Source organism: Macrobrachium nipponense, chromosome 4 (genome assembly GCF_015104395.2).
Source record: "Macrobrachium nipponense isolate FS-2020 chromosome 4, ASM1510439v2, whole genome shotgun sequence".
Taxonomy (NCBI): domain Eukaryota; kingdom Metazoa; phylum Arthropoda; class Malacostraca; order Decapoda; family Palaemonidae; genus Macrobrachium; species Macrobrachium nipponense.
In genome coordinates, this window is record NC_061100.1 from 21,021,123 (window position 1) to 21,044,916 (window position 23,794).

Genomic DNA, 23,794 nt, shown 5'->3' on the forward strand with positions numbered 1-23,794 from the left:
CAATGCTGCTTTTACGGTGTTTAGAAAAAAATAATATTTGTACACACCCGATTTGGAAACGAAAGTACGAGTAAATCAGAAAAGAACTAGCGTCTCCATCAGTAGAACCTGTAAAAATACCGAAGCGGTTAAGGAAATAAAAAAAAAAAATGATGAAACACAGGAATCACCAAACTCGAGAGAATAATTCTATATATAGATATTAAAGGAGGGCTCCCATCTGAACGCAATATGTTTTAGATAAACTTGAAGCAACTCACGGAATCCATCAGATGGGTTTAGGATCTTTAATTAAACCCCTGCATCAAGCTAAAGTAACCCATTTCGACTGATTTCAGATTCACGACATCCACGCGAATACAGATGATGGGAAGCACGCCGATCCCAACGAATGGCTTCGACAGAGGATAATGAAAGACAGGATCCTCATTCTTCTGTCTCCTGCTCTCAGAAAGCACCTGGAGGTCGTATTCTCGCTCAAGAGAAGCTTGATAGCAGAGGAAATCGGCTGTACGTGGCTTAAGTGAATCCAGAAATTTACGAAGGAGTTTTGCAATAGATAGGCAAAATAGATAGCTATCAGGATGTACGGTGTACAAAATAAGTTGCTGAGAGTAATTAAAGGTTTTCATGATTGGGGATAATGAAGAGAAACTGCAGGAACTATAGTAGATTCACATCAAACCGTGCGTCTGATGTCTAGTCCAGTCCCTTACGACGCTCCTGATTGGCTGTTGTTGATAAGCCAATCACAGGGCTGGAAACTCTCAGCCTCTCTCTCGAGAGTTCACATATGCAGGATATGCAGGATGTATGTTCCACCTCTCCTGAAGTATATCTTTCAAAAGTATCCCTCAGGAGAGGTGGAGCATACATCTGCCCATGTGAACTTTCTCGAGAGTCTGAGGGTTTCCAGCCCTGTGAATGGCTTATCAACAGCCAATCAGAAGCATCGTAAGGGACTGGCCTAGACATCAGATGCACGGTTGATGTGAATCTACTACGTATAGTAAATGATTTTAAGAGTTTGTAAGACGAGGAAGCTGAGAATAAATGTGAGCAAGGGTGAAGTGATAAGTACACAAAGAAAAAGGAAGAAGATGCACTGGAATCTAATACAAATACTTGATTCGTACAGGTAAGTCATAGAATGGGCGAATCAAGAAGAGTAGAAGGGTGTCTGCAACAGTGACAACCAAGAAAGGACTGTAAGAGGGGAACGCTGAGCCGAATCTCCTTTATGGGAGCGAAGTGTGGACGCTGAACGGGAATGAGGGGAAGATGGGGTTGAAGTTGTTATGAACTGTTAGAATGGTATATGTTGTTTAAAGAGAATTACAGCAAAGGATTAAGTGGCAGAAGGGTTCGTATAGGTGAGAGGATGGCTCAGTGTGTAGTGATATGGTTTGGTCATTGGAAAGAATGGATATATATATATATATATATATATATATATATATATATATATATATATATATATATATATCGTCAAACGTGGCTAGAGTATTAAAAATGTTCAGCTTGAAGATGATTTCACGTAGAAAATAATTTATTTTGGGGCAACATATTTAATCTCTCTTAATATATCTCTAGAAACCACTATCATTTGATCCTGAAATTGAATGCTTTTCGCACAGTAGAGAGAGAGAGAGAGAGTTTACAAATATCTGTAGAGTTTCTTTACTGACACGATTCAACCAACATGTTTTTCAGACACAGAGGATGGGCTTGGAATGAACCCAGCGCTCGTCCACGCTTTGAGAATCCTTGTCGGACAGAATGACTATTCCAAGATATTCATAGCAAGGTAATTCGCTAACACTTACGCAGTTCTTTATAAAAAAAAGTAGATTAACATCAACCGTGCATCTGATTCCAGGCCATTCCCTTACGACGCTCCTGATTGGCTGTTGATAAGCCAATCACAGGGCTGGAAATCCTCAGTCTCTCTCGAGAGAGTTCACATTGGCAGGATGTATGTATGCTGCACTTCTCCTGAGGGATACTTTTGAAAGACGTATCTCTCAGGAGAAGTGGAACATACATCCTGCCTATGTGAACTCTCGCGAGAGACTTGAGAGTTTCCAGCCCCGTGACTGGCTTATCAACAGCCAATCAGGAGCGTCGTAAGGGACTGGCCTAGACATCAGATGCACGGTTGTATGTGAATCTACTATAGTTACGAAGACTTCACTCATTTGCGAAATGCACGAAATATTTCTGATAACATTTGCAGCTTAAGATCTGTGCCGTTTGTGCTATTTGTGGGTTTCAAATCATAACATTTTTTCTTGCAGCTTTTCTTCTGAGCGATTCGAAGAGGAGGCTGGAGACTTTTCAGAAATCCTCACCAGAGAGCGAAGGTACACGCTGCCTGAACACCTGGAAGAGCTGAAGGTGGACATGATGCTCGTCAGAGAGAAGGAAGTTTCCGTTTAATACGCTTTCTTTTCGACATTTCTCACACCTGCTCCCTCACCAGTGCCCAGCTCGTAGGAATCTTGTGACCTCAACTGACCTTCCGATCATCCCAGGAGAGGAAAACAATAGAAGAGAATATATAATTTAGGCAAAATTCAGCGCCGAAACGGAATTTGACGGTAAAAGGTTTGAAAGGCGTCACAGGAGGAAAACCTCGAAGCAGTTGCACTGTGAATCAATTGTAAGGATAGGGCGGAAAGCAAGATGGAAGAAAGAGGCTACGAACGGAGGTACAGTAAAATGTAATGCCTACAGTGCACCGCATGGAAGGGAAAAAGATGATCCGAAATATTTTTATGTTTTATCAAATATTCAAGGTTGGAGTTATTTTTTTTTCCTTCGAGACCTGAAACGAAGCATTTTAATATCTTTTGTTACATAACTGGTTTGGCATCGAGTTTGCTGCGTTGGGGAAATTCCAGGAGTTGAGAGGTCTGCTGGGTAATTTTTGCTTACTCGGGGAGTAAGCCTACAAACTACTTTTGCTGTTGATGTTCTTGCTATTGTTGTTCTTGTTGCGGGTGGGGGAGGTAGGAAACGCCTATGGAAAAGCTTAAAAAGGTCTGAGAAAGGTGTTTCGCGTCGAGTTAAAGATACGGGAATTTTAGGATAGGATATTTATGATTTATATGTTAGAATGAAGATGTAAAAAATAAGTAATGTGTATGTTAAACAGTACTGAACAATTGTTTCTAATTAGATATAACATATTTATTTCAATTTTCGTTGGTGAAACAATGCTCTATTTGACTGTAGATTTTAGCACGTAACCTGTGTAAGCTGGAGGTCGGATCACGCCTTATTCCGAATGTAGTTTTATTCTTTATTTTATACAAATCTTACCCTTATTTACATCTGTTATATTTACTTTTTTATTATTTATGCAAATGTGCCTTCTCAAGAAGAGACAGTACTAGATTAATGTCTTTGGTTACAATGAGTAATATCTCTCAGCCATTCTCTGTACAGAGAGAGAGAGAGAGAGAGAGAGAGAGAGAGAGAGAGAGAGAGAGAGAGATAGGAAATTTGAAAATCAGGGCTTCAGGGTTGTACAGATATCTAATGTTAGGCTGTATATTAATTACATTATGTACAGTTTATGAACATTAATGTACATTTGCTTTAGTATTATTGTGTTGAAGAATGATATTTATGTTCCCATTTATATTTTCTCATTGCACGTATTGTAAGACCGCTATTTCGTTATTCATCGTGGCAACAATGTAATTAGATGTGTCAAACACTGCTTTTTTCCTGCCGTGTGCATAATCAGTCACTGTCCAGTAGTCATTGTCGTAACAGGCGCGGACCTGCTTCCCGCTGCTGTAGTCTTGATGTCCGTATATCTTCATTACAAGAATGTTAAAGAATCTACGGGTTTAATTTATCACCCTTCATCCCTTTCTTGCATGGATGTACGTGGCAGCATCCCAAACATGGCGCAGTGAGTAACCGCACGTATGGACTCCAAGAAGACGACCGCCATTGCCGCTTACTTCTCGTCTCGCACATTGAATTCCTTACAGTGGCTCAAGATACCAACGACAGTTTACGACAGTGTCTCCAAGAATGATACAGTCTCTCCAAGAGTGATACAGTGTTTGTGCAGTGCAGGGTTAGAGTGACAGTGTTGTGTTGCATTATATTAAGTGTCCTTGCCAAGCTGTCTTAAGGACATTTGAACTCTAGCGCCTGTTTTCTCAGGAGCCCCCACCGATGGTGACTTAGGCTCGAGGAGCTCTCCCACAGAGGCACGCTTACTCCACCCGCCTCCGCTCGGGTCACTAGCTCGCAACACACATTCACTCCCCACCCGACTGCCGCTTATTTCACAAGCGCACTGGCAAACGTTGTAATTTTTAAATATCCAAAGTGCTTTCTTTCGCTTACATACAGCGACTTGGATATTTTTCTGGCATTCTACAGATCTCAAGCTCTCTTACGACACCGAACACGATATGGCTCAGCAAGAGGAAAAGCTAATTGATTTAATGGATCAGACAGCGGATGAGACAGAGGATCAAACGGAGGGTCTGATGAGAGACGAGGTACCTGTGCACCTCCCCACTGCTGATGAAGATACCAGCACCACTCTCCCTCCTCCCCTGACTCCCAATAGTACAGGAGAGCAGAATAATGACATATTTCATCTTATACACTTTCTGCAGACTTCCAGCATGCAAGAGCAAGACCGACGACGACAAGAGGAGCAGAACTTCAGACTACAGATGGAGCAATCAAGACAGGAAGACAACCAGCGGTTCATGTCTCTTTTCTCCTTGCTATCAGGACAGATTGCGGCATCGCAACCCCAGCAACCTAACCCCATGATTGCACCTCCTGTTACACCTGTTCCCCCACCCCCTGGCTTCTCAGAAAATACACCTACAGTTTCTAGCAAGCCTACGGTCCATCCCCCACGTCTTCTGCAACAAGATGCAATGTACCAAGTGTTTCGCCAATGGAGACTCCATTTTGAGGATTATACAGCATTAGTTGGACTTGATAGGTCACATCAAACTTCCCAGCTGATTCACCTGAGAACTTGCATCTCCCTGGATGTCCAGCGCCTGCTTACGCATACACTGGACATCCCTCCCAACACGATCACTTTTCATGACAGAGGTGTTTGATACACTGCAAAAGCACTTTCGCAGCCTCAGAAATGAAGCCTTACGACGCAGGGAATTGTTGTCCTGCAAACAGGATGTCGGAGAATCGTTTGCAGACTACTATGCTCGCCTCAAGGATCTTGCTGATGAAGTGGACTTATGCACTGGCAACCCCACCTCCTGCACTGAACGGCAATTGCAGATGGTAATTTTGATGGGTGTGAGAGATGAAGAGTTAATACAACGCCTTATCCCCCTCCAACCCTCATCTACCCCCGCAAAGTTCGTGACATGCTGCTGCTCCTACAAATCTACACGTGCGACTGCATCAGCCATTGCATCTTCCCCTAGCCAGGTCAACGCACTATCTACATACAAGAAGAACCAGCGTCTACAGAAGAGGACTTCTCATCGATCTCCTGACCAACGTTCTTACCAGTCTCCTAACAGTGACCCTTGTCAATATTGCTCTCGCAAACACGATTCCGGACAATGCCCAGCCACAGGTGCATCGTGCAATAACTGCGGACGCACGGGTCATTGGCCCCGCACTCAGAAATGCCCTGATAAGGAAGCTCAGTGCAAGACCTGCCAGAAACAGGGACATTTTGAGAAGATGTGCAGGTCTACCAAGAAAAGTCAGACTGGAAATATAGCTTCACCTCCTCCTTCTAAGTCAAATCCCAGCTGCCGTTTTGTAGGTGATAACTTGGGTAGCGAGTCCCCCACACCAGTCACTGTCTGTCTGTCATTTGGTGATATATCATCACATCTCCAGCTAATCCCCGATACAGGAGCAGACATCACAGTGATTGGCACCATACATTTGGATGCACTCCGCATACCTCGGACAAGGCTCGAACCTCCACCCATGACAGACGTTGTGACAGCAGATGGATCCCCCATGACACCGGCTGTAGGATACCTCCAGGCAACCCTTTGTCTTGGCAACAAGTCTTGCTCAGCAACCATTCATGTTCATGAGGATATCCAGACTCCCCTCCTCTCCCGTGAACATTGCCGAGCCCTCGCCATAGTGTCACCGGAATTCCCGAAGCCCATCCTCAAGGTAACACATGTCAACAGATGCACTCATTTTCCTGCCTCCGCCATGACGTCACCCGCAGCTATTAAGGACTATTTTCTTAGGCACTTCAGCGACGTCCTCATGTCCAAGAAGGATCTACAAACCCAGCCACTAAAGAAAATGGCAGGCCCTCTGATGAGGATTCACCTGAAACCTGGTGCTACACCATTCGCTGTACATACACCCAGGCCCATTCCGTTCGCTCTCAGAGATCAAGTGAAAGAAGAACTTGACTCCTTGGTGCAACAAGGAATCATCAGACCAGCAGGCGACGAACCCTGTGAATGGTGCCATCCCATGATCTTGGTACCCAAGGACAAAGGTGTGTGCATCACTGTGGATCACACCCATCTAAATTCTCAGGTAGCTGCCCTACACACCCTTCACCTACGCCCCATGATGCCTTCCGCATGGCTACTGGCAAATGGAGTTGGCAGAAGAGGACTGCCACCTGACTACATTTATAACTCCATATGGAAGATTCCAGGACTGTCGTGGCCCGATGGGATTTTCAGCAACAGGTGATGCATACTGCCTCCGTGGAGATATGGCACTACAAGGTGTTCCCAACTGTGTAAAGGTGGTAGAAGACATTCTCCTTTCCGATGAGGATCTCCCTTCCCACCTACAACACGTGCACCAAATGCTGACCAGATGCCGTCAGTATGGCATAACCCTGAACAAGGAGAAATTCACTGTTGCTGCCCCTAAAGTTAACTTTGCGGTTATGTCTTATCATCCGATGGTATTGCAACAGACCCCGACAAGGTATCAGCTATACGTGACTTCCCTACACCGTCCAACGTCACAGAAGTCAGATCGTTTATGGGTCTCGTCAATCAACTTGCTGACTCCACTCCAGACATCACAGCAGCAGCACAGCCCCTACGTCCACTTATGAGCCCCAAACGCTCATTCGTCTGGACGCCCGACCATGAGTGAGGATTTAAGAAAGTCAAGACAGCTCTGACTTCACCACCTGTCCTAGCACCCTTCAATCCTGCCTCGCCTGTGGTTCTACAAACAGATGCCTCACGCCTATACGGTCTCGGCTATGCCCTACTTCAAGATAACGGCTGAGGTCAGATGCGTCTCGTCCAATGTGGCTCTCGTTTCCTTATGGATACAGAGACTTGCTATGCCACCATAGAGCTGGAGCTACTTGCAGTCACTTGGGGTGTAGCTAAGTGCCGCCTATACTTGTCTGGACTTCAACATTTCACTTTAATGACTGACCATCACCCCTTGATACCGATTCTCAATCACTATACTTTGGATGCTATTGAGAATCCACGCCTTTAACGCCTCAAGATGAAAGTGGCCCCATACGTCTTCATTGCAGTATGGTGGCCAGCCCCGCCACTTCCACTGACGACCAGGCAACAGGATCCATCATTGAAGAAGACAAGTCTCTACAAGAAATCTGCACGGCCGCATCTCAGGATCAAGATTACAGCCGTCTTGTTCAATACGTCTCCAACGGTTTTCCTACCAACCGCTACGATCTCCACGCTTCGCCCTTCCGTATTGGAAGCTGCGGGACAACCTTTACGCGGATGGAGAGTTAGTATTGTATGGACCCCGGATCGTCATCCCTGCAGCCCTCCGTAGACGCACCTTGGATCGACTCCATGACAGCCACCGAGGGATTGAAGCTACTCGACGTCGTGCAAGGCAGACAGTATTCTGGCCAGGCATCAATGCAGATATCAAGTGTAAAGTAGAAAGCTGTGATGCCTGCCAACAGCTTCTCCCTAGTCAGCAACAAGAACCTTACATATGTGACGACCATCCACCCCGGCCCTTCGAAAGTTTGTCAGATGACTTCTTCCACGTAGCAGGGAAATCCTTCCTTGTTATTGCTGATAGACTTTCAGGCTGGCCTGTTGTTGCTCCCTGTGGACGTGACACAACTGCAGCCAGAGTTACAAGAATGTTCTGTGTTTTCTTCCGTGAGGTTGGTGTTCCACTCTGCTTATGAACTGATGGAGGACCCCCATTATCCAGCCACGACTTCAAGCAATTTGCCGACCGCTGGGGAGTTCATCACATCACTTCTCCACATTACCCTCAGGCTAATGGACACGCAGAAGCTGCAGTGAAAGCTGTTAAACACCTTATCATCAAGACTGCCCCATCCAGGAACATAGATTGTGAAGCCTTTGATAGAGGACTGCTGGAGCTTCGGAATACACCGAACCCCGCTGGACGCTTCCCTGCGCAGATTTTCTATGGCCATCCTCTCCGCACTTGTGTTCCAGCTCACCCCAAATCATTCACAGAGGAGTGGCAAACTAAGACTGAAGATTACGACCGTCGCACTGCTGCCCAAACCGACCAGGCCATGAGCCTTTACAATTCTCATGTCTGCCCTCTACCCAAGCTCACCATCGGCCAACGTGTTAGGATACAGGATGCAACGACGCTTCGATGGGAAAAGGTCGGCATCGTGATGGGCCGCAGAATGTCAAGAAAGTACGAAGTACGCCTTCCAAGTGGTCGTGTATGGTTTCGAAACCGAAGACATTTACGCCCAGTATCTAATATGAGTGATGACACCTCTTCCCAAGTCCCTGTGTCCCCTTGCTCTGGCCAGGAAAGAGAGCTGTCATTCGAGCCCTCCAATGTCCCTCCATTCACCTCCCTCGACTAGCTCAGAGGAATTAATGTTCCGCTTGAGACACTGCTACGAGCGTAAAGGGGGATGGAGGTGTACAAATATCTAATATTAGGCTGTATATTAATTACATTATGTACAGTTTATGAACATTAACCCTTAAACGCCGAAGCGGTTAAAAAAAAAATGTCTCCCGTGTGCCGGAGGTGTTTCAGAGTGAGCGCGGAAGCGGAAAAAATATTTTTTTCAAAAAATCACAGCGCAATTAGTTTTCAAGATTAAGAGTTCATTTTTGGCTCCTTTTTTTGTCATTGCCTGAAGTTTAGTATGCAACCATTAGAAATGAAAAAAATTATCATTATCATATATAAATAATGCGATATATGATAACGCAAAAACGAAATTTCATATATAATTGTATTCAAATCGCGCTGTGCGCAAAACGGTTAAAGATAACAAGTTACTTTATTTTTCGTTGTAATGTACACTAAATTGCAATCATTTTGGTATATAACACATTGTAAAACGATAAAAGCAACACAGAGAAAATATTATCACAAAATAATGCATGAATTCATAACACGCGGACGTAAACAAATATTTTTTTCAAAAATTCACCATAATTCTAAATATTGTCCTAGAGACTTCCAATTTCTTTCAAAGTGAAGACAAATGATTGAATATTACTATACTATAAGAATATTAGCTTACAAATGCATTTTTTGACCATATCTGACGAGTTAAAGTTGACCGAATGTCGAATTTTTTTATATATATATTTTTATATGCAATTATTTCGGAAATAAGAAAAGCTACAACTTTCAAATATTTTTCGTTTTATTCTACATGAAATTGCGCACATTTTTATATATGAAACGGAGCAAATATTCCGAGAATGGGACGTATACATTTCGGAGATTTGTGGCGGAGAATCCGCGCGCGGATGGAAGGAAAGTTTTTTTTTTTAAATTCACCATAAATTTAAATATTGTGCTAGAGACTTCGAATTTGTTTCAAGATGAAGATAAATTACTGAATATTACTAGACTGTTAGAGTTTTAGCTTACAATTGCGTTTTTCGACCATTTCGGTAGAGTCAAATTTGACCGAACGTGGTTTTTTTTCTATTTATCGTGATTTATATGCAAATATTTCAAAAATGAGAAAAGCTACAACCTTCAATTATTTTTTGTTGTATTCTACATGAAATTTCGCACATTTTCATATATAAAACTTTATGTAACGGCTAATTTAAAATGGTGCAAACATTACCACAATCGCACGTATGATTTTTTCGGAAGAGTTACCGCGCGGACGTAAAGAAAATGTTATTTTTTTCATAAATTCACCATAAATCGAAATATTGTGCTAGAGACTTCCAATTTCTTGCAAAATGAAGTTAAATGCTTGAATTTTACTAGAATATACGCGTTTTAGCTTACAATTGCGTTTTTCGACCATTTCGGTAGAGTCAAAGTTGACCGAAAGTTAAAAATTTGTCACTTATCATTTTTTATATGAAAATATTTCAAAATTGATAAAAGCTACAACCATGGGTTGTTTTTAATTGTATTGTGCATGAAATTGCGCACATTTCCATATATAAAACTTTATGTGACGGCTAATTTAAAATGGTGCAAACATTACCACAATCGCATGTATGATTTTTTTCGGAAGAGTTACAGCGCGGACGTAAGGAAAAAGTTTTTTCATAAATTCACCATAAATCGAAATATTGTGCTAGAGACTTCCAATTAGTTGCAAAATTAAGGTAAATGATTGAATATTACTAAAATATAAGAGTTTTAGCTTACAATTGCGTTTTTCGACCATTTCGGTAGAGTCAAAGTTGACCGAAGGTTGAAATTTTGGCACTTATCGTTATTTATATGAAAATATCTCAAAACTGATAAACGCTACAATCATGAGTATTTTTTTGTTGTATTCTACATAAAAATGCGCACATTTTCATATATAATACTCCATGTAACGGCTAATTTAAAATGGTAAAAAAATTATGTCAAAGTGACGAAATAATTTCCGAGATGTGTCACAGATACTTTTTAGTGCGGCAAGAAAGAAATTCGCGCTTGCGCGCCTGCGTAACGATTGTAAACAAATCAACACCTTGATCCGTGAACTCCCAGCATCCCCCAAGGCGCGTGATTCAAGAATTTTCGGCTGGTAGGCCTAAAAGTATTTTTCCGCGAATTTTTAAAAAAACTTTTGTATGTCGACGTAAAATACGTCCAGTCGGCACCCGAGAGACAAAAAATGTTGACGTAAAATACGTCCAGTCGGCGTTTAAGGGTTAATGTACATTTACTTTAGTATTATTGTGTTGAAGAATGATATTTATGTTCCCCTTTATATTTTCTCATTGCATCGTGGCAACAATGTAATTAGATGTGTCAACACCGCTTTTATTCCCGCTGTGTGCATAATCAGTCACTGTCCAGTAGTCATTGTAGTAACAGGCGCGGACCTGCTTCCTGCTGTTGTCGTCTTGATGTCCGTATATCTTCATTACAAGAATTTTAAAGAATCTACATGTTTAATTTGTCACCCTTCATCCCTTTCTTGCATGGATGTACGTGGCAGCATCCCACACAAGGGGATGGAAGATCGTACTTATAGAGTTTATGTTTATGTATGAATATACCTATGCATATATACACATATGCACACACACATATATACATACATACATACATATATATATATATATATATATATATATACATATATATATATAGATATATATATATATATAATAATATAGAAAAGACTAGATTATTATTTCTATTTGCCTTTTATGAATTTAGATCAGCCTTGTTTTTCTAGGTTCAATTACTAGTTTTTAAGAATCATTTTGTGGCCTTTGTTTTGTATGAACATTTGTTTATATTATTTTTGAAATTTAAGTGTCTGTTGTCTGGTCATTTTAAGTGTTTAGCGTAAAGTGCTTTATTTAACGTTTCTCAGTGTGGTTAGGCACCTCCTCCCCGTTTGTTTATATTACCCAAGGCCAATACAGTAGAGGTCAGACAGAGAAGAGATTATCGGTGACTCACCTTCCAGAGTGGGCCACAATTCACCCCACCCCGACACAACATTCCCACCTGACCCTTTTAAGTGACCCGTGGCCGACAACCACAACTTAGGGTCTTTCTGGAGATGTGGCCCATGAAATTTGTCTCGACCGTTTCTCTCCGACTGACCTATACTATATTGGCCTTGATGTTACCGAACTATCGTTTTAACGATTGTTTTTCTTTTTTTATACGAGTGTTTATGAACGCGTCTTGGTGATGTCTGGACGTTGGTGCTCGGACAGAGTTCAGTTCGGGTTAGAGCACTCCCCTGATATTATACCTTGAGCAGCATACTGATTTGGACTTTGGATGACGATTATTTGGCTGTTTATTTTGGACGACGATTCTTTGGATTATGCTTTGGATCCTCGCCTTGGTCTGTTGTCTGCAGGTTCTCTAGTCACCTGCGAATCAAGCGTCTCCTGCCTCGACCTGCGGCTTGAGTACGTCAATAAGGTACTCGTAGGTGCTCCTGTCACCTGCGACTTGAGCCATTCCTACCTTTCCCTGACGAGGAGGAATTCCCAGGGTATTGTTGCCGTCGCTTTCGTCTCCAATCAGCTGCTATGGTTTTCGGAGCTTGCTAGCTCGTGAGATGGCCTGTAGGGAGGATGATGCCAGGTAAGACAGAGTGTCTGATTTTCGTTTGGGATCGCCTTTCCCTTTATGGTATTACTCTGGCGTTCATGACCTGCCCTGATAGCTGTTTTGGCGAGTGGATCACGGCCCTAGTTTTGTCTCTCCTCTGATGCATCCACTGATGTGAGAGCAACTATATATATCATTTGCTTTATTTAATCATATACCTATATATTTTGTCATATTTGTGTCGTGACTATATAACGTCACCCAGTGAGTCTATTATAGACAAGGCCTTGCGTGTTTAGCTTTGTGTTATTATTTAGGATTTATAATAGTTTTCTTGTTTTATTTACTCAGCCTTCCTTCTCTCTTTGGATTAGTATTAGGGTAGTTTTTTTTGGTCTGGCCAGCAAAGTTGTTGGATCCAATCAATGTCAATTATTAATAACTATTATCTCCCCTTGCTTTGTTAGGATTTAGTTTCTTAGTTTTAGGGAATCCTGAGTGATTCTAAGGACTGGTATTTGTCCTTCCTTTTTTTTTGAGTTATGGTCTTTGTCACATGAAACAAGGTTGATTTAAAGTTTTGTATTTGTTCAGTATTAAATATTGTTAAGTTTTCTTGAGTGTTTGTTTCCACTGACCCTTAGCACTGAGTTACATTTATTACTGACAACAATTATTATAATAAGAACTTTTATAACTACCCCAAGGGTTGTAACAATTCCCAAGGGTTGTAACAATTTGGCGACCATGGCAGGATTGTTCTCAGGTGTACTCAGTGTTTTGGTTCGTGGAACAGCACTTTGTTAATATGGCAATATTTTCTTTAGTTGTAGAGTATTACCTTTCTCCTCTGCTAATTTTGGTACAATGGAGGATTTTGTGTTTGACCCCACAGAGTTTTTAGGGTCGGCTGATTGTACTGAATAAGGCTTGCTTAGTAAGTTGTGCCCTGTGGTTAGGTATTCCGTTGAGGGCAGCGGATACAAAAAATCAATTGTTGGTAGCTGTTAAAAGTAAAGTTGCTCAAGGTCTGGCTGAGGCTGAACATTTGGTTAGGGAGAATGAGATTTCAGGTAGTAGTGACTCGGAGCATGATGGTAGTATGATTGATGATGATGACAGAATAAGTGTTAATATAGGTCTAACTTTGTTTGAGGATCCTCCACGGACAGGAACTATTTATGAGAATCAGGCTAATTTGCCTCGGAAAATAAATGTTTCCACTAATCTGTTCATGTCTGTAGAAATCCCTGTGCCAGAAGATCCTCTGGTTCCTGTTCGTCCTTTGGTGGAGTCCAAGGAGGACGGTGAATTTAATTTTATATGTAAACGGATAGAATTGATGAAACTAGAATTTGAGGAGAATGAGAGGGCGAGGTGGCACGAATTGGAGATGGCCAATATCAATTTAGAAATTGCTAGGGTGCAGGGCAACTCTAATCATTTTAGTACATCTCGGGGCAACTCACAGGATAAATTCAATGTAGGTGTGGCCTTGAAATTGGTGCCAGTGTTTGACGAGTTGAATGTCCCAGAATTTTTCAAGGCATTTGAATGTGTTGCCACCCGGTTGTCTTGGCCCCCAGAAATGTGGACTGTACTAATTCAATGTAGGTTGGTGGGCAAGGCAATTAAAGTGTATAATGCCTTGGAAGAAGGTATAGCCCGTGACTATCATTAGGTTAAGGCTCTAGTCCTCAAGGCGTATGATTTGGTTCCTGAGGCCTATCGCCTTAAGTTCAGAAATTTTACGAAGCAGGCCTCCCTTACTTGTGTGGAATTTGCTAGGCTTAAGGAGGAACAATTTGATGATTGGTTAAAAAGCCGCCAGGTGGTCTCTTTCTCCTCTTTGAGGGAACTCATGCTTCTAGAAGAATTCAAGAAGTCATGCAGTAAGGAATTGAATATTTATCTAGAAGAGGTAAAAGCTGTTAATTTAGGTAAGGTCGCCCAAATTGCTGACGAGTTTGTAATGACCCATCGAACTGGGTCTGGTAGTTTTGGGAATAAGGATGTGAATTTTCAATCTGCTAGGCCAGTTAATTTTCAGAGGAGGTCAGGCTCTTTTGTGAATACTCGTGGGCAGGGTAACCCACCAGATAAAAATCATAAACCCGATAGTAACCAGGGAAAAGTCTCGAGTGGACAGGACACTCGTGTCTTTTTCAAAGATAATAGGTTTGGTTCTGGCCCAGGTAATATGAATAATAGAGGTAGGGGGACTTGTTTCTGGTTTAATAAGCAGTGACATTATCAGGCACAGTGTAATGCCAGAAGAAGGTACCTCCAAAGGAATAATAATAATCCTGTGTCACTAATATCAACTTGTAAACCTGTTATCAGTAATCCCATCACTGAAAACTGTCCAGTAGCTAGCACTAGTAATGGTAGTAGTAGCAGTAGTCAGTCTTCTAGCAGAAAGGAGTCATGACTACTTTATGATAAGTATATTTGGCCTGGTAAATTAATATCTACTTCTGAAACTATTGGTGTGAAATTTTTGAGGGACACAGGGTCAGCTCGGTCTGGTTTTGAAAGAATCTTTGAAAGATTTAGTTGAATATACAGGGGATTTTGTTGTTTGGGAGGGTTCCCGAACACTGTCGTTTCAGCTCCGTTAGTGGAGGTCAGATTGTCTTTCCCTGGTTATGATAAAGTGACAGAGTTGGCAGTTGTTGAGAGTCTCCCTATTCCTGGAATTGACAGCATTTTGGGTAACGATATGTTAAATAGCCAAGGACAGGAGTTGTTCCCCATACTGTCTGTGCACACCTGTCCGGTTGCAGTAACAACCCGTGCAGCAGCAAAAGCTGCAAATTTAATCGATAATGACGATGATTTAATCTTAAGTAGTTTAGAAGTAGACGTAGAGAGGCCCGGGTCTTTAGACATTAGTAGTAGTAGTAGTGTAGCTAGCAATGTTTTGAGACCCGACTGGGACAGGTCTTCATTTATTGCAGCTCAGAAAAAGGAATTTAATTTTGATTTAGGTGACACCGCGGATTTGACTAAACCCAGGTTTTGTGTAATTAATGGTTTATTATTCCGGATTAGTCGGCCCTCAACTGATGATCTGAGCAAGACGCGTCTTGTTGAACAAATTGTTGTCCCATCTCAATTTCGTAGGTCTGTCTTGAGTCTTGCACATGATGATACTTTTTCTGGCCACTTTGGTGAATGTAAAACTTTTCGAAAGTTGGCAAAATGTTTTTGGTGGCCAGGATTAAAATCGTCTGTGAAACAATTCATTAACGAATGTGAGGTTTGTCAAGTGATGGGGAAACCCAACCAAATTATTCCTAAAGCTCCCTTAAATCCAATTCCTGCGATAGGTGAGCCTTTTGTAGAATTAGTTATTGATGTGGTTGGGCCTTTGCCTAAAACAAAGTCAGGATTTACCCATCTCTTGACAATTATGGATAGAGCATCTCGATTCCCTGAGGCCTTCCCAATGAGAAGGATAACCTCTAAAGTTGTATTTGACAAACTAATTGAATTCTTTTCCACGTATGGTCTCCCTCGTACAATTCAAACCGACTACGGTACAAATTTTAGTAGTAAGGTATTCAACGGTAAGTGTGCTGAACTGGCCATTCGGCACAAGACCAGCGTACCTTATCCTCCGGAGAGTCAGGGGGTCGTGGAAAGGTTCCACCAGACCCTTAAATCTATTTTGAAAAAGTATTGTTATGAACAAGGGGAGGAATGGGATAAACCCTTTGCTCTCTTTGCTCTAATAAATCACCCAAATTCTTCAACTGGTGTAGCTCCCTTCGAACTGGTGTTTGGACACAAAATACGTGGGCCTTTAGAGATTTTTCATGAGATGCTTGACACTGGTCGAGGAGGGGATGCGAACGTAGGAGAGTTTGTGGAGGACTTGAGAAAAAAGTTATCTAGAGCTTGGAAATTTGCCAGAGAAAATTTGGCTGGTTCTCAGGCTGCTATGAAATTAAATTTTGATAGGAAATCTAAAGCACGGTCGTTTGATCCCGGAGAATTAGTTTTAGTTTTGAGTACTGACTCTGACAATTTTCTTGAACCAAGATATAAGAGACCCTGGAAGGTGTTGAGGAAGTTGTCAAAGGTGAATTATGAAATAGAGGCTCCTGGGACACTGTATACTTCACATAGTCATGATCCTCTCGCTATTGTTTATGAACCTATGGCTGAGCTTATGGAATTACCTTCAGAGGATTTGGAGGATTTAATTTATCAGGTGTCTTCTGATGCTCTTTTTGATAATATTCAAAAATTAGAAGTTTTGAAGGAAGGGCTGCAGCATCTGGAGATTGCTCAAAGGAGGGATGTAATTAATTTAACTTCTTCTCTTCCAGATTTATTTCAGAATCCTCCAGGTCGAACTAACTTTCTGGAGCATGGTGTAGATGTTTGAAGTGCTTCTCCTGTAAAACAGAGTCCTTATCGGCTGAATCCCGTTAAGAGGGATATAGTTAGTCCATGGAGCCCCCCGATAGTCCTTGTTAAGAAGTCCGAGGGAAAGTTCCGTATGTGTGTAGACTACCGTAAGGTTAACGCACACTCTAAGAATGACTCTTTTCCTTTGCCTTGGATAGATGACTGTCTCGATCAGATAGGGGCTGCTAAGTTTATTACGAAATTGGATTTATTGAAAGGGTATTGGCAGGTTCCCCTGTCTGATCGAGCACGAGAGATGTCTGCATTTGTGACTCCCTTTGGGCTTTACGAGTGTAAGGTAATGAATGCCCTTTGGGAGGAAAAACACTGCATGTACTTTCCAATGTCTTATGAACCGGGTTATTTGTGGGTTGGAAGGTACAGAAATCTATATAGATGACCTGGTAGTCTATAGCAACGACTGGCGGACACATATGTTACGATTAAGCAAAGTGTTTGAAGCGTTAAGGGGCGCCGGTCTTGTTGTGAATCTGGCCAAGTGTGAGTTTGGCAAAGCAAAAGTGAGCTATTTGGGTCACGAGGTGGGTTTGGGTCAGGTGGCACCTAAACAAGCCAACCTCGAGGCTATCATAAATTTAAAGGGGCCGTGCAATGTCAGAGATGTTCGGCGAGTGCTGGGCATGACTGGTTATTATCGCAGATTCGTGCGAAATTTCTCGGACATTGCTCAGCCACTTACCAAGTTGTTAGAGAAAGGGCAGAAGTTTGTGTGGTCTTCTCAGTGCGAGGAAGCATTTATTAAACTTAAGATGGCATTAGTATCTAATCCAATATTGACTTCTCCTAATTTCCAGAGACCTTTTATTATTGCTGTGGATGCCAGTGACATGGGTATTAAGGGTGTCCTCTTTCAAAGGAACGAGGTAGGAGAGGTTCATCCTGTATCATATTACAGTCGAAAATTACTAGCTGCTGAGAGAAAATATTCCACCAATGAAAAGAAGGCCCTCGCCTTGGTCCATACTCTCGTGCATTTTAAGCCGTATGTGACGAATTTTTCTTCTCCCATAGAAATCTGGACGGACCACAACCCGCTGGTTTTCATCGACCGCATGAAAGGAGCCAACCAGAGAATTTTACGTTGGGCTCTGCAATTGCAAGAATTCTCGCTTGTGATAAAACACGTTAAGAGATCAGAGAATCGAATTCCAGATGCCCTTTCAAGGATATAGACTTGATCACGATTTGGCTCCTCTCCCCTCGCCCTTCTCGTCTCTTCAATTGGTTTGCGTAGATCTTAGAGATGTGAGGATGAGTATGAGTGTGTGTTTAGCTTGGAGTTTGGTTTATTGGTTATTAGGTTTTCTTAGTGAGGCATTTAATGATTTTGTCTGTTTTCTTTTGAACCAAAAGAAAACCTGTAGTGATCAAAGTGCGGGCGGTCATAACAGGTAGGCTAATGTGGTAGTGTTTGTTATGTGTAAACTCAATATTATTGGCTGAATTTGAGACAGTCAGTGTCTGGTGGTAACTATTTTGTGTACTAATTTGACCTTTTGGTTTATTTTGATTTGTTTTCTGTTGTTTAGGCTGGTAAGTTTTCTTTGTGTGACAATTTAGTTATTGATATTCGTGTGTTGTAATAGTGTTAATGACAATTCTTATTTCAGGTTTTAGACTGAGACTTTACTTTGTCTTGAGAGTGATGTGTTAAAGATTTTTTTCTATTGGAATAATTTTTTTTTGTTTTGGGGGAGGAAGGTATTAGAAAAGACTAGATTATTTCTATTTGCCTATTATGAATTTAGATCAGCCTTGTTATTCTAGGTTTAATTACTAGTTTTTAAGAATCATTTTGTGGCAGAATAGCCTTTGTTTTGTATGAGCATTTATTTATATTATTTTTGAAATTTAAGTGTTTAGCGTAAAGTGCTTTATTTAACGTTTCTCAGTGTGGTTAGGCGCCTCCTTCCAGTTTGTTTATATTACCGAACTATCGTTTTAACGATTGTTTTTCTTTTTTTTATACGAGTGTTTATAAACGCGTCTTGGTGATGTCTGGACGTTGGTGCTCGGACAGAGTTCAGTTCGGGTTAGAGCACTCCCCTGATATTGAGCAGCATACTGATTTGGACTTTGGATGACGATTATTTGGCTGTTTATTTTGGACGACGATTCTTTGGATTATGCTTTGGATCCTCGCCTTGGCCTGTTGTCTGCAGGTTCTCTAGTCGCCTGCGACTCGAGTGTCTCCTGCCTCGACCTGCGGCTTGAGTACGTCAATAAGGTACTCGCAGGTGCTCCTGTCACCTGCGACTTGAGCCATTCCTACCTTTCCCTGACGAAGAGGAATTCCCAGGGAATTGTTGCCGTCGCTTTCGTCTCCAATCAGCTGCTATGGTTTCGGGACCTTGCTAGCTCGTGAGATGGCCTGTAGGGAGGCTGACGCCAGGTAAGACAGAGTGTCTCTGATTTTCGTTTGGGATCGCCTTTCCCTTTATGGTATTACTCTGGCGTTCATGACCTGCCCTGATAGCTGTTTTGGCGAGTGGATCACGGCCCTAGTTTTGTCTCTCCTCTGATGCATCCACTGATGTGAGAACAATTTATATATATAATTTGCATTATTTAATCATATACCTATATATTTTGTCATATTTGTGTCGTGACTATATAACGTCACCCAGTGAGTCTATTATAGACAAGGCCTTGCGTGTTTAGCTTTGTGTTATTAGTTAGGATTTATAATAGTTTTCTTGTTTTATTTACTCAGCCTTCCTTCTCTCTTTGGATTAGTATTAGGGTAGTTTTTTTTGGTCTGGCCAGCAAAGTTGTTGGATCCAAACAATGTCAATTATTAATAACTATTATTTCCCCTTTCTGTTAGGATTTAGTTTCTTAGTTTTAGGGAATCCTGAGTGATTCTAAGGACTGGTATTTGTCCTTCCTTGTTTTTGAGTTATGGTCTTTGTCACATGAAACAAGGTTGATTTAAATTTTTGTATTTGTTCAGTATTATATATTGTTAAGTTTTCTTGAGTGTTTGTTTCCACTGACCCTTAGCACTGAGTTACATTTATTACTGACAACAATTATTATAATAAGAACTTTTATAGCTACCCCAAGGGTTGTAACAAATATTTATCACACAACTGTGATTCAAATATAAATGCGTTAGGCTAATAATGGCCTTTCATATCCAATTCGCTCTACCTCGGAACGAATATATTTTCATGTGTGTAAATTGAAGAGGAATTTTTTTAGTTCATAATAATGTCGTCCTCGCGTGGATTCGAACTAGCGCCTAGCGCACAGAGAAGTCGGGACTTCAGTGACGCCTTAACCGACTAGGCCAACAAGTGATATATCTATAACTATATATATATATATATATATATATATATATATATATATATAGTATATATATATATATATATTATATCTATATATATAATATATATAATAATATATATATATATATATATAAAGTATATTATAATGTTCTACCTACGATGATTAAACACTTCGAAAGTCACCGAAAAACTACATAATTGACTTATTTTTTCAGACGCAACATTAAAAAAAAAATAAATAAAAATTAACACACACATATCCCACAACTCGTTAACTTGAGGGAAATCCTTAAGTGATGAGATCTTTCGCTAATTGGTCAGATATTTCTCAATAATCATAGAAATTTCTCGGGATGTCGTGGGCGAGATGGAATTAAATGTATTTACGGGAATATTGAGTAATATCTTTTCGTGTTTTATTTTTTGGAATTTTCATATTTTTGTATTTGTTGATGAGTTAACGACTCTCTCAACAGATGGCGCTGATTAATTTTGATTTTATGTGACTCTAGATTTTATTTATTTGTTTATTTATTTTTTTACGTGGAGACGAAAAATTGATATAAATAGGTGGGGATGAAGTGGAGGTGTTTTATGGTCTTAAGGAAATTAATATGAGAGAGAGATATGGCGTCTTAAGGATTAATATGGATAGGTGAGAGAGATATGGTGTTTTAAGGATTAAACTGATGAAGAGAAAGAGATGGTGTTTTTAAGGATTAATTACCGAGGAGAGAAAGTAGATGGTGTTTTAAGGAATGAATTAAGAGAGAAGAAAAGAGATTGGACGTCTTAAGGGTTTAATTATTGAGAGAGGAAAAGAGAGGTGGTTTTAAGGATTAATTATGAGAGAGAAAGAGGATGGTGTTTTAAAGGATTAATATGAGAGAGAAAGAAAAGATGGCGTCTTAAGGGTTAACTATGAGAGAGAAAGAAAAGATGGTGTTTTTAAGGATTAATATGAAGAGAGCAAAGGGATGGATGGCTTTTTAAGGATTAATATGAGAGAGAAAGAGCAGGTGTTTTAAGGGATTAATATGAAGTAGAAAGAAAGATGGATGGGTTATTTTAAAGGATTAATATGAAGAGAGAAACGAGATGGAGGTTTTTAAGGATTAATATTGAGAGAGAAAGAGATGGCGCTTAATGGGTTAATATGAGAGAGAAAGAGATGGTGTTTTAACGGATTAATATGAGAGAGACAAAGAGATGGTGTTTTCAAGGATTAATTAATTGAAGAGAAAAGAAAAGCGATGGCGCCTTAAGGTTTAATATGAGAGAGAAAAGAGATGGTGGTTTTAAGGGATTAATATGAGGAGAGCAACAGATGGTGGTTTTTTGAAGGATTAATATGAGAGAGGAAAGAGAATGGCGTCCTTTAAGGGTTAATCAGAGAGAGAAAGAGATTGGTTGTTTTTAAGGATTAATATGAGAGAGAAAGAGATGGTGTTTTAAGGATTAACTTGAGAAGAGAAAGAGATGGGCGTATATTTAAGGGTTAATATGAGAGAGAAAGAGATGGGTGTTTTAAGGATTTAATATGAGATGAGAAAGAGATGGTGTTTTAAGGATTAATATGAGAGAGAAAGGAGCATGGTGTTTTAAGGATTAATAAATGAGAGAGAAGAGGATGGTTGTTTTAAAGGATTAATATGAGAGAGAAAGAGATGGTGGTTTTAAGGAATTAATATGAGTAGAGAAAAGAGATGGCGTCTTAAGGGTTAATATGAGAGAGAAGGGAAAGAAGATGGTGGGTTTTAAGGATTAATATGAGAGAGAAGAAAGGATGGTTGTTTTAACGGATTAATAATGAGAGAGAAAGAGATGGGCCGTTAACTTAAGGGTTAATATGAGGAGAGAAAGAGATGGTGTTTTATTTTAAGGATTAATATGCAGAGAGAAAGAGAAAATTTTTGGTGTTTTAAGGATTCAATATGAGGAGAGAAAGGAGATTGCGTAATTAAGGGTTAATATGAGAGAGCAAAGAGATGGTGGGTTTTAATTTTAAGGATTTATATGAGAGAGAAAGAGATGGTGTTTTAAGGATTATTATTGAAGAGAAAGAAAGATGGATGGGTTTTAAGGATTAATATGAGAGAGAAAGAAAAGATGGTGTTTTAAGGAGGTAATTATTTGAGAGAGAAAGAAAGAATGGTGTTTTTACAAAGGATTAATATGGAAGAGTAAAGAAAGAGATGGCTGTCTTAAGGGTTAATATGAGAGAGAAAGAGATGGTGTTTTAAGGATTAATATGAGAGAGAAAGAGATGGTGTTTTAAGGCATTAATATGAGAGAGAAAGAGATGGAGTCTTAAGGGTTTAATATGAGAGAGCAAAGAGATGGTGTTTTAAAGGATTAAATATAGAGAAGAAAGAGATTTGAGGGTTTTTTAAGGATTGAAGATGGAGAGGAAAGAGATTCTGGGTTTAACAAGGTTAATTAAATGAGAGAGAAAGAAGATGGTTGTTTTAAGGATTAATATGAGCGAGGAAAGAGATGGGTTTTAAGGTTTTAAGGATTTATGAGAGAAAAGAAAGGTATGGTGGTTTTGTTTAAGGAAATTAAATATGAGCGGAGCAAAAGAGGATGGTGTTTTAAGGATTAAATATGAGGAAGAGAAAAGAGAATGGCGGGTTTTAATGGATTAATATGAGAGAGACAAAGAGATGGTGTTTAAATGGATTAATATGAGAGAGAAAGAAAGAATGGTGTTTTAAAGGACTTAATATGAGAGGAGAAAGAAGGATGGCGGGTCTTAAGGGTTAATATGAGAGAGAAAGAGATATGGTTTTAAGGTTAAATTTTGAGAGAGAAAGAGAATGGTGGCAAGGTTAATATGAGAGAGAAAGAGATGGGTGTTATTTTAAGGATTAATATGAGAGAGAAAGAATGGATGTTATTTTAAGGATTAATATGAAGAGAAAGAAAGATGGCATCTTTTAAGGGATTAAATATGAGAGCGAAAGAGAGGTGGTAAGGATTAATATGAGAGAGAAAGAAGATGGGGTTTTCATTAATATGAGAGAGAAAGAGATGTGTTTTTTAAGGATTATATGAGAGGGAAAAGAGATGTCTTAAGGATTAATATGAGAAAGAAAGAGATGGGTTTTTAAGGTTAATATGAGAGAGAAAGAGATGGTGTTTTAAGGATTAATGAAGGAGAAAGAGATGGTGGTTTAAGGATTAATATGAGAGAAAGAGATGGTGTTTTAAGGTTAATATGAGAGAGAAAGAGAATGTGTTTAAGGATTAATATGAGAGAGAAAGAGATGGTGTTTTAAGGATTAATATGGAGAGAAGAGATGGGTTTTAAGGAATTATAGAGAGGAAAGAAAGAAGGTGTCTAAGGTTAATATGAGAGAGAAAGAGATGGTGTTTTAAGGATTAATATGAGAGAGAAAGAGATGGCGTCTTAAGGGATTAATATGAGAGAGAAAGAGATGGTGTTTTAAGGATTAATATGAGAGAGAAAGAGATGGTGTTTTAAGGATTAATATGAGAGAGAAAGAGATGGTGTTTTAAGGATTAATATGAGAGAGAAAGAGATGGTGTTTTAAGGATTAATATGAGAGAGAAAGAGA

The 23,794-nt window shown here is 40.2% G+C and overlaps 1 protein-coding gene and 1 long non-coding RNA gene across 3 annotated transcripts in view; both read left to right on the forward strand.

Annotated features, from left to right (window-relative positions):
* LOC135210758 (uncharacterized) overlaps positions 1-3,851 on the forward strand; it is a 37,949-nt gene extending 34,098 nt beyond the window's left edge. For both annotated transcript variants that reach the window (XM_064243604.1, XM_064243605.1), the window contains exons 12-14: positions 339-510; positions 1,714-1,807; positions 2,298-3,851. In XM_064243604.1, the coding sequence (XP_064099674.1) occupies positions 339-510; positions 1,714-1,807; positions 2,298-2,439 (408 nt within the window). In that variant the 3' untranslated portion in view covers positions 2,440-3,851. The remainder of the gene's footprint in view (positions 1-338; positions 511-1,713; positions 1,808-2,297) is intronic.
* Positions 3,852-11,598: 7,747 nt separating this feature from the next.
* Positions 11,599-19,894, forward strand: LOC135210761 (uncharacterized). The gene is made up of 2 exons (XR_010313573.1): positions 11,599-12,654; positions 17,932-19,894. It is a non-coding gene; the product is annotated as an uncharacterized LOC135210761 (long non-coding RNA).
* The last annotated feature ends 3,900 nt before the right edge of the window (positions 19,895-23,794 follow it).